At 41.3% G+C, this 16,280-nt stretch overlaps 1 protein-coding gene across 1 annotated transcript in view; it reads left to right on the forward strand.

The window, feature by feature from the left end:
- The first annotated feature begins 319 nt into the window (after positions 1-319).
- Positions 320-16,280, forward strand: part of TSPAN7 (tetraspanin 7) — a 131,471-nt gene continuing 115,510 nt past the window's right edge. The window contains exon 1 of the mRNA XM_061627424.1: positions 320-560. Within this exon, the coding sequence (XP_061483408.1) occupies positions 480-560 (81 nt within the window). The 5' untranslated portion in view covers positions 320-479. The remainder of the gene's footprint in view (positions 561-16,280) is intronic.

Genomic DNA, 16,280 nt, shown 5'->3' on the forward strand with positions numbered 1-16,280 from the left:
TTCATTAACACAAGCACACACACCCCGGCACTACCACCACCGTGTCCCCTGCCCCAGCTCTCTTCCCGTTCATTGAGGAGGGCGAGGGGGATCCTCGCTTCCTTCCCCACTTTGCCCCTGCGTTCCGCTGCGGGCCAGGTCGCGAGGCGCGCGCGTGTGTGCGGGGGTTTGTTCGCGCGTGTGAACTGCCCCTGCTGCCTTCTCCGCCTCTGTGACTACACAATGCCCTGCTGTGGTGTATGGTGGCTGCCAGAGGCGGGGCAGGCGGCGGCCCAGAACCGTGCACGAGCTCAGCCTCTCAGCCCTCGCAGCAGCAATAGCGGCGGCAGAGGGTCAGGCGGCGCGAATAAGCCGCGCGGCGGTGGCGGCGGCGGCGCGAAGAGAGCTCTGAGCCCCCTCCCACTTCTACTCCGCCTCCTCCCTCTTGCGCGCTCTCCCTCCCTCCCCTGCCTGGAGCCAGCAGCCGGGATCTCAGTATTATGGCATCGAGGAGAATGGAGACCAAACCCGTCATAACGTGTCTGAAAACCCTGCTCATCATCTACTCCTTCGTTTTCTGGGTGAGTCCCCCACCAAGCGCCGCACTGGAAGCACCCCTACGAGACTGGGAGAAAGTTCGGGGCATCGGGGGCGGCAATTAACCCTTTGCTCACCCCCGAGAGGGTTTGTGTGTATGTGTCCCCTGCGTGGGCACGGAGGAGGATAACGATGCATTGCAATGGGAGCTGCAGCAGCTAATGTTGCTGCGCAAACGGCTGCGTGCCTGGGAATATTGCAGCACAAATCGCGCTTTCCTCCATTCTCGGCTCCTGCTCCTAGTTCATCCTTGACTGGCTTTTTAATGGGGGAGGGGATTTGAGGTTTGTGCCTGATTTGCCCCCCTCCGCCCTCCCTTTTAAAAATAAAACAGCCCCTATAGTGGTTGCTCCGGGAAGAAAGTTGTCGGTTTGGGCGAGCTTCACGCATTTTATTTCATTCTTTCTGTGATCGGTACGTTCCCCCTTTTTTGATGGACTTGCAGTATCTCCACCTTGAAACGTTGTAAAAGCCATTCGAAATCAATTTGCTCTCTTGTCAGATGGTTGGCTGGCACGGTCATGTTTCTGCAGTGAGGAATCGGTATATGAATGTACCTCTGTGTGGATTTTCTGGATGAAACTGGTTGTAAGGACTTGCCTGCTAAAGAGATCTGTGGTGTTTATGAATGAGGCAATTGGTGCATCATGCATGGACACACAGATAATTCAATAGCTTAAACCACAGTTCTGTATCATATTATCTCTGAATTCTCTGCCAGTCAGTACGTTTGGGAAGTGTGATGGAGAGCTCACTCGTGAAGATTACTGTAAGAGTAAAAAGTTTTTAAAATCTTTTAAAAAAAATCCTACATTAAAATAAACTGCAGTGTATAGATCTTTCCAAATAAGCTGGTTCTCCCTGGCTTTGCGTCCGTACATGCTGCAGGCAGCACTCCTAGCTACCCAGCACTGCCCACTCCTATCATATTTGGATAAATGCCATGTGCATTTAGTAACATCAACTTTTATTGCTGTGCTGCTCGTTCACAGCAGCAGTTGTCAATGTAGCTGTTGGCACATACAGCTTATGCCAAATCGAAAATCAACTCATGTTTAGAAGGGGGTTCTTGCCTACTAGAACATTTTGCTTGCAAGTGTCACATTTCCCCCCGACTTGTGCTTTAGTCTCCCTCCACTGAAACAATGCAGCCACCCACAGAAATGAAGTATTGAAAGACACATTTTCGTTGTTCTCAAATCACAGTAATAAAAATAGGTACTGTGATTCACAATGCTGAAATACTCGCACATTTCCAAGGAAGCTAGTTTAGTAAGCAAACATGTAGAAGCAAGCTCCATTGAAGTCGGTGGGACTTACTTGCTTTTAACTGACTTTAGAGTCAAGGTGTTAAATATTTCTACCGCATAAGGCTCGCTTTGGTTTAGTTGGTGGGAGTATTTGGTTGTGCATCTATTAGGCATTCCTGACTATTGGTTTCAAGAGACTTATCTGGTTGCTGACTCCCCGCACTGAGTACAGCATTTGCTGAGCATAGTTCTGTAGGAGAGAGGGCATTTTTTACAGCAGCACCCCAGTTGTGGAATGCCCTTCTCTCACAAATTCAACTGGTGCCAATTCTGAAGGCCTTTGGTTAAATTGATTATAGAGTGGGATAGTCTACCCTTGGCAGACTTCTTGATTATTTGATTATGGGCTTAATGTTATATTGGGTTTTTAATGTAATTATTTTTATTGTGTTTTGTTTTTATACTTTGTATCCACTATGGAATTACTTTTAATGAAGAGCAGACTGTAAATACCCTAAATTAATAGATAAATAGTGTATACTGTCTATTTTATCATGTTGAGGGCTGATTATTCTGGTTCTAGTTTTTCCGTTCAACTTGATGTTAGGCTTTGTTTGCAACTGCTTTAGGGCGGGGGAAAGCATCTTCTGCTGATTTTTGTGGTGTAATAATATTATTATATTATTATGGTATGTGACCCAGATACGTTAAAGAATCACTGGATAACAGGAGCCCTATATGAAATTTGTTTAGCAACCTGGTCTGTTGTACAGAAGATTACAGACATAAACAGCATACCATGTTGTGACAATGATTTGCAGATTAAAGATACTCTGGTGATGAATAGTGACAATTCAATATAATGGCCCCACTGGCCTTAATCTACATGTCATCCATACAGAATACTGAAACAAGCTTGTCACTTCATACTGAGGAAAGCTGATTGTGCATTATCATTTTAATAGCTGTCATGTGAATTGCAGTGATGAGATGTAAAACATCCTGCCACCTAAGCTCTGTTAAGCGAAACATTTTTCTGGTACAGCAGTATCATTTAATGTGCAGGACAGCTCCTGGGGCGCATGCACTGCTTTCATAACTTTAATCTGTTCTTTTCATTTTTAAAGCTCTTCATTTTGTAGGGCTGCTTTCTTATGAAGACTTACTTGAAAGTAACACTGACTGGATTCACTGGGACTTACTTCTAAATAAACATGCATAGGATTGAGCAGCAGGTCTTTCTCAAGGTTAAGCACATAATATTGGCTCTTGTCAGAGCTTCCTCCTTACCCCTTTATCACTGGTGCTGTTTAGGCAGTGTTTGTGTTGCTTCCAAAAGAAAAGCCAGACAATTTGAAGAGGAAGGAAGACACAATTAACCCCTTACATCTACAAGTAATGCCTCTTGTGCAAGGCTGAAGCAAGGCCAAAGCATAGAACCCAGGGACTTTGCATTGTTGATACCACTTGGAAACAAAGAAAAAGCTAAAACAAACACCCACCATTATTCCTTTCTTCATTATTGTTAGGAAATAGCTTGGTGTTATCTTTGCAAGTGTTGGCTTCCTACTGATGGTTAGAAAATCTTGCTCTCAGGCTAAAGACAGGATTTGTGTCTGGAAGTCTGCCCAACCTGTTCTTCTCATGAGCAATAATCTCAGGATAATAAAAAATGCATACACTATGGTCTTGTTATAGGAACAAAACAAATAGGTATTTTTATAAGGATAATAATGAGGCATTACCACATCCTGCCACCTAAGCTCTGTTAAGCGAAACATTTTTCTGGTACAGCAGTATCATTTAATGTGCAGGACAGCTCCTGGGGCGCATGCACTGCTTTCATAACTTTAATCTGTTCTTTTCATTTTTGTGGTTGACCTATAAAGCCTTACACGGTGTGGGACCGCAGTATCTTGTGGAACGCCTCTCCCGCTATGAACCGACCCGGTCACTTCGCTCAGCGTCTAAGGCCCTCCTCCGGGTACCAACCCATCGGGAAGCCCGGAGGACAGTTACTCGATCTAGGGCCTTTTCTGTAGTGGCCCCCGAATTGTGGAATAGCCTCCCCGAAGAAATACGCCTGGCGCCGACGCTTCTATCTTTTCGGCGCCAGGTTAAGACCTGGCTATGCTCCCAGGCATTTTAAAGCGTTTAATGTTACAATTTTAAATCTCTTTGTTTCAGTTTATTTATTGTGATATTTTGTATTTCTGTACTTTTAATCTTTTGTACACCGCCCAGAGAGCTATTCGCTATGGGCGGTTTAAAAATGAAATAAAATAAATAAATAAATAAATTTGTGGTGGTACTTTCCAGGTCATGCTAATGTGAAATATTTTTTCTCTCCCTCCAAACAGAGGGATAAAAAGGCATCAAAAGAAAAGCTTTTCTTTCTTCATTCTAATTATGAATTAGAAAAGAAGGTTGCATCTTCAGTGTTGCAAACCACTCTGAAGTCCTTGTATCACAAAACTCTTAGTGAACCCTGAGAATTCTAATCTTCTGAGAGTACTGTGGATCCCTTGCACTTCTGCATGTTCTTGCACAATAAATGTGGTTTTGTTGCACGCAGTTAACAACAGCATTCTGCTAACATTTTCTTGCTTTAGTTAGCCTCTTCTCACTCCAGTTGATGCCCAGATGAGAAGACCCCTATAATAAGTCCCAGCTATGGGCTCTGGCGTTCTTGCACTTACCACAGTGGTGTGAGAACTTGCCACAGGCAAGTGGCTCCTGTTCACTAATGTTTTGTGTGAAGAGGGCCTCAGTTGCAATCAGAGATACGTCAGGCCAAACTACATGTTACTCTAGGAAATTCATGATGGATCAGTTTGGTTTTTTTAAAAAATAGAATTAAATGCAGGTATGTGGGGACTGGAAGGGGTAGGGTTGCCAGGTGTCCGGTTTTCACCCAGAGACTCCAGATTTTTGGGGTGCTCTTTGGGTGAGTCATCTTAATCTCTGGACTCTGAGCTTTCATTTTAAAAAACAATTAAGTTTCTAGGTGGTCTGGTTCCTGAGATATACACCAAAACGTCATACACATCCTGCAACTACAGTTCAATGAGCTCGTAGCTGGCTGCTGTAATCCTGCCCTTTCAGGTTTGTAGCTAGTAAGTGAAATCAGGGTTGTGATTGACAAGGCAGTAACTAGAGCCCTTTGCAACTCAGAAAACTTGTATTTTCCTGCTTTTCTGAAAATCTCATCAGTTGAGTAAGTATATGGCTTTCAGCCTTTTTCTCTCTTGTGTGCAGGAGTCAAACAAGTTTAACTTTTCCTAGGCTGTTGAAGAGGGCACTGTTTTGAAAATCTTCCCAATATGAAGCTTTAATCCAGTACTTGCTTTTCCGGGAGTAAAGCTGCAATGCTAATTCCACATACCCAGAATAAATCCCATTGAATTCAATAGGACTTACTTTTGAGTAGACATGGTTAGGATTGTGGTGTAAATTGGTGGAACTTCTGAGTAAACATAGCAAAGAATTGTGTTTATGTTGTAAATCTTTCTCTCCCCCTCCAATCCTACTTTTTAAAGCAGTTAGGTAGGACTTTCTTAGGTATCACTGCTTTTATTATGTAGGAAATGAATACTGATTTTTAAAAAATGTTCTGCAATGACCAACTGGTTTTGACAATAAACTATTATATGGGGTGTATGTATTTTTACATCTCCTGTGTATGTGTGTATATGGAGTCTTTCCAACAACCTTGTGAGGTAGGGTTGCAGACTAGAAACCAAGGCAGTTCACAATAAGAAATAAATCCCTTTAAAATCCAATAACCATTAAAACAAGTATAAACAGTTGCAAAACAGCTGAAAGCAGCATGATTCTGAATTTTGGTTTGAGTGAGCGAAGTTCCTTATCGCTTGAGGTTGCAGTTCTGTGCACGCTTTCTTGTGTTGAGTAAATACATTGGGACTTGCTTCTGAGTAAACAAGCATAGGATTGCACTATAAATATATTTACAGGTTGTGTATATAATAAACATATTTGATAGTCATGCTTACATAAATATTTCTTTATACTATGTCCTCATAAGTATCTGATTTCACACTATGGTTCTACAGTATTACTTCCTCTATATTTTCAGTGTGCCCTTCTTCCTTGGGGTGTTCATGGATCCCCTCTGTTGTTTTCATCCTGAGGGGCAGATTAGGCTGAGAGATGGTGAGTAGCCCATGGTCACCCAGTAATCTTTATAGCTCATTTCCATTTTAAAAAATTAATTAAAATGATTTACATGTAGATAACGTTTATTAAGTGGATCCACACAGTACATATAAAGCACATCCACCTTGCATTTAGAGCACATGACTTCCCCTAAAGAATCCTGGGAAGTGTAGTTTCTTCCTCACAATTCCCACAACCCTTAACAAGCTACAGTTCCCATGATTCTGTGGTGGGATTTCTGTGCTTCAAATATGTGTTGAATGTGCTTTAAATGAATGGTGTGGATCTGTACTAGGTATGATGTCATTCATTAGTGAATTGAACAATTTTAAAATATACTTTTTTAAAAAGGGGAAGGGGTGTACCTCATTGGTAGGGCATATGCTTTGCGTGCAAAGGTCCAAAATTCAATTTCTGGAAAAGACTATTGCCTGGAATCCTGGCGAGCCAATGCTAGTCCATGTCATCAGTACTGAGCTAGATGGTACCAAATGGCCTGAGTAGGGATAAGGCAGATTTCTTTGTGCCTAAAAATGGAGAGAGACCCAAGGGCTACATGACTCTAAATTTTATTTATGTATTTTAATTACAACATTTATATACCACTTTATTGTAAAAAAATCTCAAAGCAATTTGCAGAAAGAATTAAAACAATAAAATTATTGGCAAAACAGTTAAAGACAGGTATTTAAAATATTCAAAATAATAAGTTAAATGAGTTAAAAATAGATAAAAACATAATAGCTTCTACATGCCTGGGTAGGCTTGCCTAAACAAAAATGTTTTAGCAGGTGCCAAAAAGAGTACAATGAAGGCACCTGCTAATGTCAATAGGCAGGGAGTTCCAAAGTGTACGTGCTGCCACAGTAAAGGACTGATTTCTTACAAGAGCAGAACAAGTACTATGTGGCACCTGTATCATGGAAAGCACATCTTGAACTTGGCCTGGTAGCAAATCAGCAACCAGTGCAGATTTCAGAGCAGAGGTATTATGTGCTGATAGTCACTAATGTCAGCAATCGTGCCACTGCATTCTGCACTAACTGCAGCCCCTGCGTCAGGTTGTTCTGCATGGTGATTTCTGTAACCTTGGCTGACTGGCTGCCAGGATTTTTTTAGTTTTGGTTTTTGGTTAGGAATCCTGACTGGTTGTGGGATGCTGAGTTTTCTGCCTTACTCCTAGGAATTTTGTTGTGGTTGGTATGGTATTGCATTTAGGAAATCATCACTGTCTTTCATTTTTCTTTTTCTATTTGTATTTCCTTTTACCTTTACCCTCCCTTTTATCCATAGAAGCAACAACAGTGGTTCCATGTGCTCTACTCAATCCCCTTAAACCCACTGATGATGCACCTTGTTGGTTGCATGATAGTTTGTTTCTTGCCCAATAACGTAAAAGAGAATTCACATACTGGGCAGCGTGGCTGCAATTGTTGTTGTTCCCAAGCTGCTGCCTATGCAGGTAGACCAAAGTATGTGTGTTTTCTCTCTTTCAGTTATTATTCACTGGAATTGGGTTGTCTGTCAAAGTGTGTTTATAGCAGCCTACAGGGGAGACAGAAAAGAGCAGAGAATCATCTTACTCTTACTCATTTCTCAGACCTCTTTCTGAAGTGAAAGGTCAAATCTGTAAAGAGGTTTGGAGCAGCCATGTTAAAATGTAGGAGCAGGGCATTCCATGCAAGGGGTTGCCAACCCTGCTTGGATATGGATATCTTTGCAGAGGATCGCTGGTCAAGCTTTACCAACAACACAATCCAAACCATATCTACTAAGAAGTAAGTTCTATTGAGTTCTATGGGACTTAGTCCCTTAGTAAGTGTGTTTGGAACTGCAGCCTTTAGGGGCATCCGTCTTTACTCCTGAGTGCTCCCATCTAACATCTTCACAACACTAAGCTCCTTTCTTCTTGCAATGGCCTTCTGATGACTGGCCTGGCCTGAGGGCACTTAAAACCCTTTTTGCCAGAAGAAAGTTGGCTAGATTAAATGTCCCCTACCCAGGCTCCATCTTTTAGCTAAGATTTCTGTCTTAATTTCCAATGAGAGAAATGTTTTTGTTTGAATTGTATGCGCCAAGTAGCTGTGGTTGATGCTTAATGTATCATGCTTAATGACATCACTTGGGCTCGCCCTCATGACATCGCTTGAGCCTGCCCCATGACATCACTCAGGCATGCCCCATTATGTCACTAAGACCCACCCCCAAAATCTCAGGGCTTGGGATGCTTCTGACCTGGCAACCCTAGGAGGGGGTGCTATATTGATTGGGGAAGTTGCTGGTGATGAGGGTATTAAAGCTTTCCCCACTGTGCCCTTTTCCTAATCTAAGTACCCTCCCCCAACTGCTATTTGCTCTGTGTGGGAAAATACAGATACTTGCATCCTGGTTGGATTTTCCTCTCTGCAAAGGAAATAGCAACTTGAGGAGATTCAGTTTAGATTGGGAACATCATGTGGGGAGAAAGCTGTTTGCCACCCCACTCCCCCAATCAAATATGGCTGCTTTTAGTTGGCAAAAAAGTTGGAAGATCAAACTCACATCTCCTGGTCCAATATGTAACATTTACACAAAAATCACCATCTAATGGCTAAAGTACCACTGCTGTTGATCTGAATTCATTTCATTCACAGTATGGAACTTGGAGGTGACAGTTACAGTAGGGTCCCGCTTTCCGGCGCTTCGCTTCTCGGCACTTCCCTAATGTGGTGGCTTTAAATTGTGTCCATGCCCCATATGTTCGGTGCTTGTTCCATTTTTGCGGTGATTTTGTGGTATGACACAAAAAGCTTGGAAAAGAGAGACGCTGAGTGCACAAACTGATGGTGCCCGACGCCCTGAGCGCGTCACCAGAGCTTGGAAACGTTCCTTTTTTAAACTACAGTTGGGCTGATGGGAGTTGTGCATACTCCAGTTTTATTAGTGTCCCGTTCAGAGCGGGATCCACGAGGCTGAGACACAGGTGCAATTAACTCTTGTTTTATTAAAGTAATGGATACATCAAAAGCAGTGCGCTTCATAAGAATCTCTACGCTAGCTCACTAGAATTCCCTAACTACACTCTAGACATGCTCTGCAACGTGTGAAGGAAGTTTACTCAGCAGCTTAAACCGGAAAGCTGCAGTCTTAAGTAGGGAAAGTCTTTGATTGTAATCTCTGACTCCTGCGCAAGTCCGACCTCTGTCCTGTCCGTTTCTCACGGCGTTGCAAGCAGGGTGACGGGGGGCGTGCCTCCAGCGGCTCATCCGAAAGAACCGGCTTCTTAGCAATAGGCTGTAGGTCGGGGGGGCGGAGACGCACTTGGAGGCTCACTTGAGCCGCTCGGTGAAGAGGGAGTTAACGCACACTCAGAGGCAACCTCCAACAGCTCCTCTGATCTGTCTGGGGGTGGCGCTCTCTCTTCTTCAGATATCGCGCCATCTGTGGGAATTGACCCAAACTCAGCCTCACACTCCCTCCCAAGGTCTTGTTGAGACTCCACCACTCCTGTGTCTTCCGCGCCTCCTCGCAGCTGGGGAGTCTGAAGCTCATGTTTTCCCTCTCCCAAGCCCTCGTGGGTGAGCAGAGGCTCAACAATTAGTGCCTATTCCTCAAGACTGTGCATCCTCTTCAGTCTAAAGCCTGAGATTTTAATATTATTTTTCAACAGTTGGAAAGACGAGTGAGGTGGGGGCAAGGCAGGCAGCACGTCTGGGAAGAGGAAATTCTCTCCATGCTGATTTTGGTAGGGGTGGGAATATGTGACCTCTTTGCTTCTTTGGCGGTGCTTGTGTTTTGCTACTGCAATTTGTGTAGTGTTGTCATTTTGTAGCTGAAAATTGCTCTTATTTACAAGCATGGTGCCATACTATTAAGAATCTCAGAGGAACAGTGGCAAATACCTTTGTGCACAACTGAAATATAAAAGTCTTGCAAAACAATGTGTGGACAAAAAATGGCTATGATAATTTTATTCCACTAGAAGGCACTTGTAATGAAATTGCTGACCCAGCCTCATTCACGGAGGCGCAAACTGTGTATTAGAACTGCATATTTACTTTGTTCTTATAATAGTGCATGCCTTTGAATTACTGGTAGCATTAATCTTTCCTGCATTAAATGTCTAATTGGGTTATTGGAATCAACACTCCCTCCACCATATTTTCTTTGGTCTGTTTCTATTTATTGCTCACCAATTCAACTTTGCTTTTATACATGTCGGCAAATTGTTTTGAGAAGATCAGCTAACAGTGCTACTTAGCTTTCCTTCTTAATTTAGGTCTTTGGGGGCCTTTTGACCCTGTAAAGCGAGTTGAGACATTTCTGCCATTTCCAAGAGAAGTCATGCTGCAGAAAGTATTGAGTTGGTTTTCTGGGTTTTGCACAAATCAGTGTTAAATTGAAATCAGTAAACTATTGTTGTAAACCTCTTTCTATATTAAGGGCACAAGTTAGTTCTTACATGATGCTCTTAATGGAGCATTCATGAAAGATGAAAAGTAATGGCCTTGCTGGGGTAGTACTAGGAAATAAAAATATATGGGATTTTAAATCCTTTACAGTATTGACAATTGTATAGCATTGTGTACGTGTGAGTGTGTGTGTATATGTATATGTATGTGAAGATTCTGGTGTTAGACAGTCTAAACAAAAACATGAGGAAACAATAAAGAGAAAGGTCCAACAGCTACACTAGTATATATTATATGAAGCATTAACTTACAAGGGGGATGACACCAGTCTCATAGCTTTTAGAATGGAAGATTTGATTCAGCATTTTAGTTTTTGTAGTGGTCAAATTATATTTCTTTCTAGAGAAGGCAAAATGGAAATGCAAGAAATGTGAATAAATGGCCATGTATATAATATGCTATATAATATACTATATAATGCAGACAGGAACTTTTCTTGAAAGCATGGGAGGCATGCTTGTTGGAGGGAAGCAAACCAGCCAAAGAACTGTAGCTAGAAGTCTAGAGGTCTGTACCTAGAAGCAATCTTAGTAGTGATGTGTTGAATATCCTTGATGTTCAGTTATTGATTCAAAAATGGTTTTTCAAGGGTATGAATGGTTGGTGAATACACCCACTTTCCAGTGTTTTTCAGAGTCTTTTGCCTGTTTGCAGTCATTTCCCCCCAATCTGCTGCTATCATCTCTGTGCCATTTTTTTTAAACTTGAAAGGACACTATCCAAATTCTCAGGACTGTGAGATGATGTTCATGCTAACCACCTTGTTGTATACTGCTGTGTATCAATGCCTGGCTTTAAAAACAATTGCAAAATTAAGACACTTTTTAAAGCCTGTTGCTGTGTGCTAATGCACATCAAATGTTGCAAGTCCAGAACCTCTAAGGGTGTTTGAAAGGTAATATTATAACATGTATTGGGTATGCTAAAAATATGTTGGTGTAAAGTAAATGTTATGTCTGGTGGTCAAGAACATTTTAAAACACATGTGCAGTATGGAAACCTGCCACAGGGAGTTTCTGATTGGCTGCAGTTTCTTGTAGTATACATCTGTGTTCTCATGATTTAACATGCAGATCTGAGCTTCTGACAATTCAAACAGTGTTGGGGAGATGATTACCAGCTGTATAATTCCAGTTAAATATGTGAACTACTCTTGAAAGGCACTATGTTTACCTAGTGGCTCTGGTGTTATTTCAGATGAACTATGGCAGTGGTTCCCAAATATTTCCCTCCACAGACCACTAGAAAATTGCAGATGGTCTTGGCGGACCACTTAGTATATATGTTTTGCTTGTTGTAGCAATTGTAATGCACTGTACTAGATGCTGTATGATTTTTAATTGTATTTTATTTCTTATACCACATTTTATTATATTACAGTTTGTTTAATTGTATTTTATTGCTTATTTTATTCCTTATATTGTATTTTAATGTATTACAATTTGTATTTCATAGAATTCAAACTGTAATACAACAGAATGCAATGTAAGAAATAAAATAAAAATAAAGTTAAAAATATTTCATGTGGACATACCATGGACCACTTGAATGAAGCGCATGGACCCCTGGTGGTTCATGGACCACAGTTCGGGAACTCCTGAACTATGGTGTTATTTGCCATAATGCCATTAGTTAATAAGAGAAGATGTTTTTTGCCTTCATTCCTAGAGGAGTTTGTTTATGTGAGAGGACATTATAGCTCTTATTTTAAAGAAATACAGAGATTATTTCTATTTAGAAACAAAGAGTCTCAAGTTTAGGCTAAATGTTTAACAGTATTTTCTTTCTGGATAATCATTTATGTTTCATACTCATAACATCCACCCTCAAGGCTGTGCTTTTGTATTGGAGTTACCGCATTTTAAAAGCACATGAAGTACAGCTCATTTTGTGATAACTTCCTACCTGCAGAATTTCCTTGGAATCCCCCCCCCATTTACCTCTAGTATGATCATGATGTACATTTTGGTTGCATATCACAGGGATATCTCGGATATATTTTGAGATTCTAATGACTCAACACGTGACACACCTTTTTCCATTGCATAATTTCACTATGGTCTTAGGACATGGTCTGAAACTGACAGCTACCTTTCTTGAAGCTACACTGGTTCGGTTCTGGGCAGTGTCACGATGGGAGACTGTCAGGAAACCTCATGTGTGCAGCATGCCTTGAGTTCCATGATGGAAGAAAGGGCAAACATAACCTTTTAAATTTTATTTATTGTATTTTTCCTTTCTCAGAAATTCCTTTTAGGGCTGATACACATCCTCCCTGACACACATTTCCAGTGCAAGAAGAACATTTCTCTGGGAGAAACATTTTTGTTTGCAGCAATTAGGCTAATTTTATTTCAAGCGATGGTTTTAGGCACTTGAGAGGGAACCATTTGTTTAACTATTAAATCCTATGCAGCAGAAGAGGGAAAGTGTATGGCAGTGACATGAAAGGAACAGAACAAGCTTGGTAAAGTAACTGAAAATCTGCAATTAATACCGGGATACAGGACAATATGATTTTTGAAAAAGAGTAATTAAGGCATGTTGATATTTTGCAAGACAGAAATGTCTAGCATTTGAGAAATATTGGGAGATAACATCTTATTTAGAAAAGATGATACAGGAGGAAAAATCATGGGCAGGCAGCAAAAGAGCAATTGGTTGATAGTGCTTTTGCTTTCATCATGAACCTTCTTGTAACATAGCAAGGTCATGGCTGTTCTGAGGATGAGAACTATCTTTCTGCATCTTATTCATTATCTCTGAAGGCCACTTCACATGAGTTTTTGCCATGCCACAGCTGCCTGCAATCCCTCCTTGGCCATGTGCTTGCCTGTGACTAAACAGGAAATGTTTGCATGATATGGATGGCACATTAATACAGCTTGCAGTGATTCCCATTGTCACAGCAGCTGGAAGAAATGGTACCTTGATCATAGAAATAACCACTGCTGATTATGGCTGCTCAGCTATAGGTAAAACCGGCCCTGGATGTTTGAGAATGAATGTGTAGCTAATACAGAAGACGTGTGATTCTATATAGATTTCTATAAACGGTCATTCAAAATTTAATTCTACCTTTTTAAAATTTATTTGGCTACAATGATTTTACTGACCTTTATTCTTCCTTTGTGGCCTAAGCTTTGTCATAGCAATCCTGATTTCAGTTTGCCTAGTGTCAAATTTGCATAGTTAAATCCTATGCAGATTTACTCAGAAACTTACCCCTAAGTATACTGAATTGCACACTAAATTGTTGATTCTTTGGTCGTCAGAATTTGTATCTGAAGGTTTGGGGAGAAGTACATGAGACTGTGCATGGATCATTTATCTCGTAATTGGCGCTATGGTGGCAGCCAGTTAGCAGGTTGTGGGAGAGGGTGGCTAGACTGGGGGGAAAAGGGCCATATGGGTTAGAGCTGCAGCAGTATACCATTCATTGTGTGCAACTTAGGAGAACACATAATGCACAGACAAACAGAAAAGTATAATACACATGGTATCCTTTTGTGTACTACGTACATGTGTCATGGCCTACTATGTCTGTTTGTTTGGATTGTACCATATTACAATCACATTTGCAGCACTAGCAGAATTAACTGTTCTGTTTTGAGCAGTGGCCTTAGCAGTACAGAGGCCAGACCCCAATGGTTTCCTTGACAGCTCCATGCAGGGCTCAGACTGGAGACTCCTTAAGATCAAAGCTCAGATATTGCTTCAGCGGCAGTCATCCTGAGAGTGGGACTTAAATAGGAGTGGCAGCTCTATCTCAGCTGCTAACTCTACCTTTGGTAAGAGGACTCTCTACATTTCAAGAGCCCAGCCTGGTTTAGCAGTCCTTCAGTGGAGTGGGGAAGCTGTGGTTCCACTTGGCCTTCTGAACTGGAATTCTCTTTTGAGTCAGAGGTGAGCAACATGACATTGTCAGGTCAGAGAGGTACTGGTGAAATGTGTTCCTCTTGTGCAATTGCTTCTGGTTGATATAGTGCGTCTGGGGCTGGCCCTGAGGGCAGTTCCATCTCCACTCCAAATCCCAGGCTTTATCCCCTGAAGAAGAGGTGTTTGGCTCCAAGTTCATGACACTAACATGGTATTTATTATTGGATATCTTCTTAAGCTGCAATCCTAAATACACTGACACTGAATATAGTGGGACACTCTGAGTAGGCACAATATAGGATTGCACTGTTCATGTAACAGAATAGCTGCACAAAGCATTCTGTGCTTGAGAGTAACTACTTCTGTCTACCATATCAGAAACAATATAGAAAGACTAGCATTTGTGGCTGCTGTTCCCTCTCTCCTGAACAGTTTTGTTGTTTTATCAGGCAATAGTGGGAGATCTTGCCAGAAATTATGTGAAGAACTGGACTGGATGGATCAGTGCTGTTGACCTAAGTGCTTATGCTGGATGGCTCTGATTCTGTGCTGAGTAACTGTCTGTTAAAAAAAATGTTTATCTGAGATTTTTTGTAATTCTAACACTGAATAACAAAAAAGAGGATGATTTAAAGATAATAAATTCTAGAAAAGGATTTTTTAGACAAATTTCTTGACCAGTTTGATGTTTCAGTTCAACCAACATGCCCCAAAACATAGAATAGATTTTATGCCAAGTTTAATATAATCTTTGTTGTTTCTGAAACGTCTAAGAGGAATGATTTTGAAATGTAAAGAGCATTTTCAAAATGCCTCTCCAATCTAGATTTTTTTTTAAAAAAAACTCAACAGTGGGGTTGTATGCATTTGAAACCCATTAACAATATTAAAACTCTAGCAGATGAGGAAATTAGGCTTGGGATACCAGATTTTCTTATTACGGTATTGATCATTTTTTCACCACAAGATCAATGTGCTCCCAATCTTGAGCAGTGGTATTTGTGTTTTGAAAATACAATTGGTTTGCTCTATGAGATATGTTTAGAAAATATTGGAGAAGAAATTGACAGTATGAAAGATTGCCCCTGAAAGGCTAAGCATGTGGAATGAATTCACATCCATTGACGAAGCCTTCTCTGGCTGAAGTAGTTGGATAATGTTGTCCTTCCTTTTGAACACCATGACAGGAAGTGTGCCACTTGTGTACAGAAGTTAGCACCCCATTCAGGCTAAATAAATGTTTAGTAGCAATAAAGGTTTCTCTAATTTTGGCATTTTTTTCTGCTTGAATCTTGCTGCTGAAGTTTTTTTTTTAAAAAAAATTTCTAAATGTATATTTGGCATTCTTCTACATCGTTTGTCTCTTGCTGTTTCTCACCATCATTCATTGTGTTTGTGCTGCTCTTTCTGTGTATGCAAAAGCAAAAGAACTGTAACAGGCAATGAAGAATAAGCTGAAGAGCACTGGTGTGATGGGACTGTGCTGCTCACTTGACTTCCTTTTTGTTGAGTTGTTGCTGAATACCTGGATGGGGGTAGAGGGGTGAGGTCAGCAAGGTGCAAATGTGCTGGCAGGAACTCTGGATCGGCTCTGCCAGTGCATTTGTGCTGCACCAACTTCACTGCTGCCTCACATGTCTCCATCCTGGTATGGAGCAGCAGCTCAGCCAGAGAGAGGGTAGGTGAGCAGTGCAACCCCACCTCACTGTCTGCTGCTGCTAAAGGGCGGGATATAAATCAAATAAATAAATAAAAATAAGTAAAGAGTCAGTCTGCCTCTTTATTTGCTTGTAAATGTACTGGTGATTAGGCACTTGCACCACTTGAAAGATAGGGGTATCCTGACACTTGGACCACATTGACTTCAATAGGGTCTCAACATAAGTTCAAACTGTCTTGATTCAGATTGTCAAATGAGACACGAGCTTTCTTTTCTAGCTGCAGATTG

Source organism: Rhineura floridana, chromosome 5 (assembly GCF_030035675.1).
Source record: "Rhineura floridana isolate rRhiFlo1 chromosome 5, rRhiFlo1.hap2, whole genome shotgun sequence".
Lineage (NCBI taxonomy): Eukaryota > Metazoa > Chordata > Lepidosauria > Squamata > Rhineuridae > Rhineura > Rhineura floridana.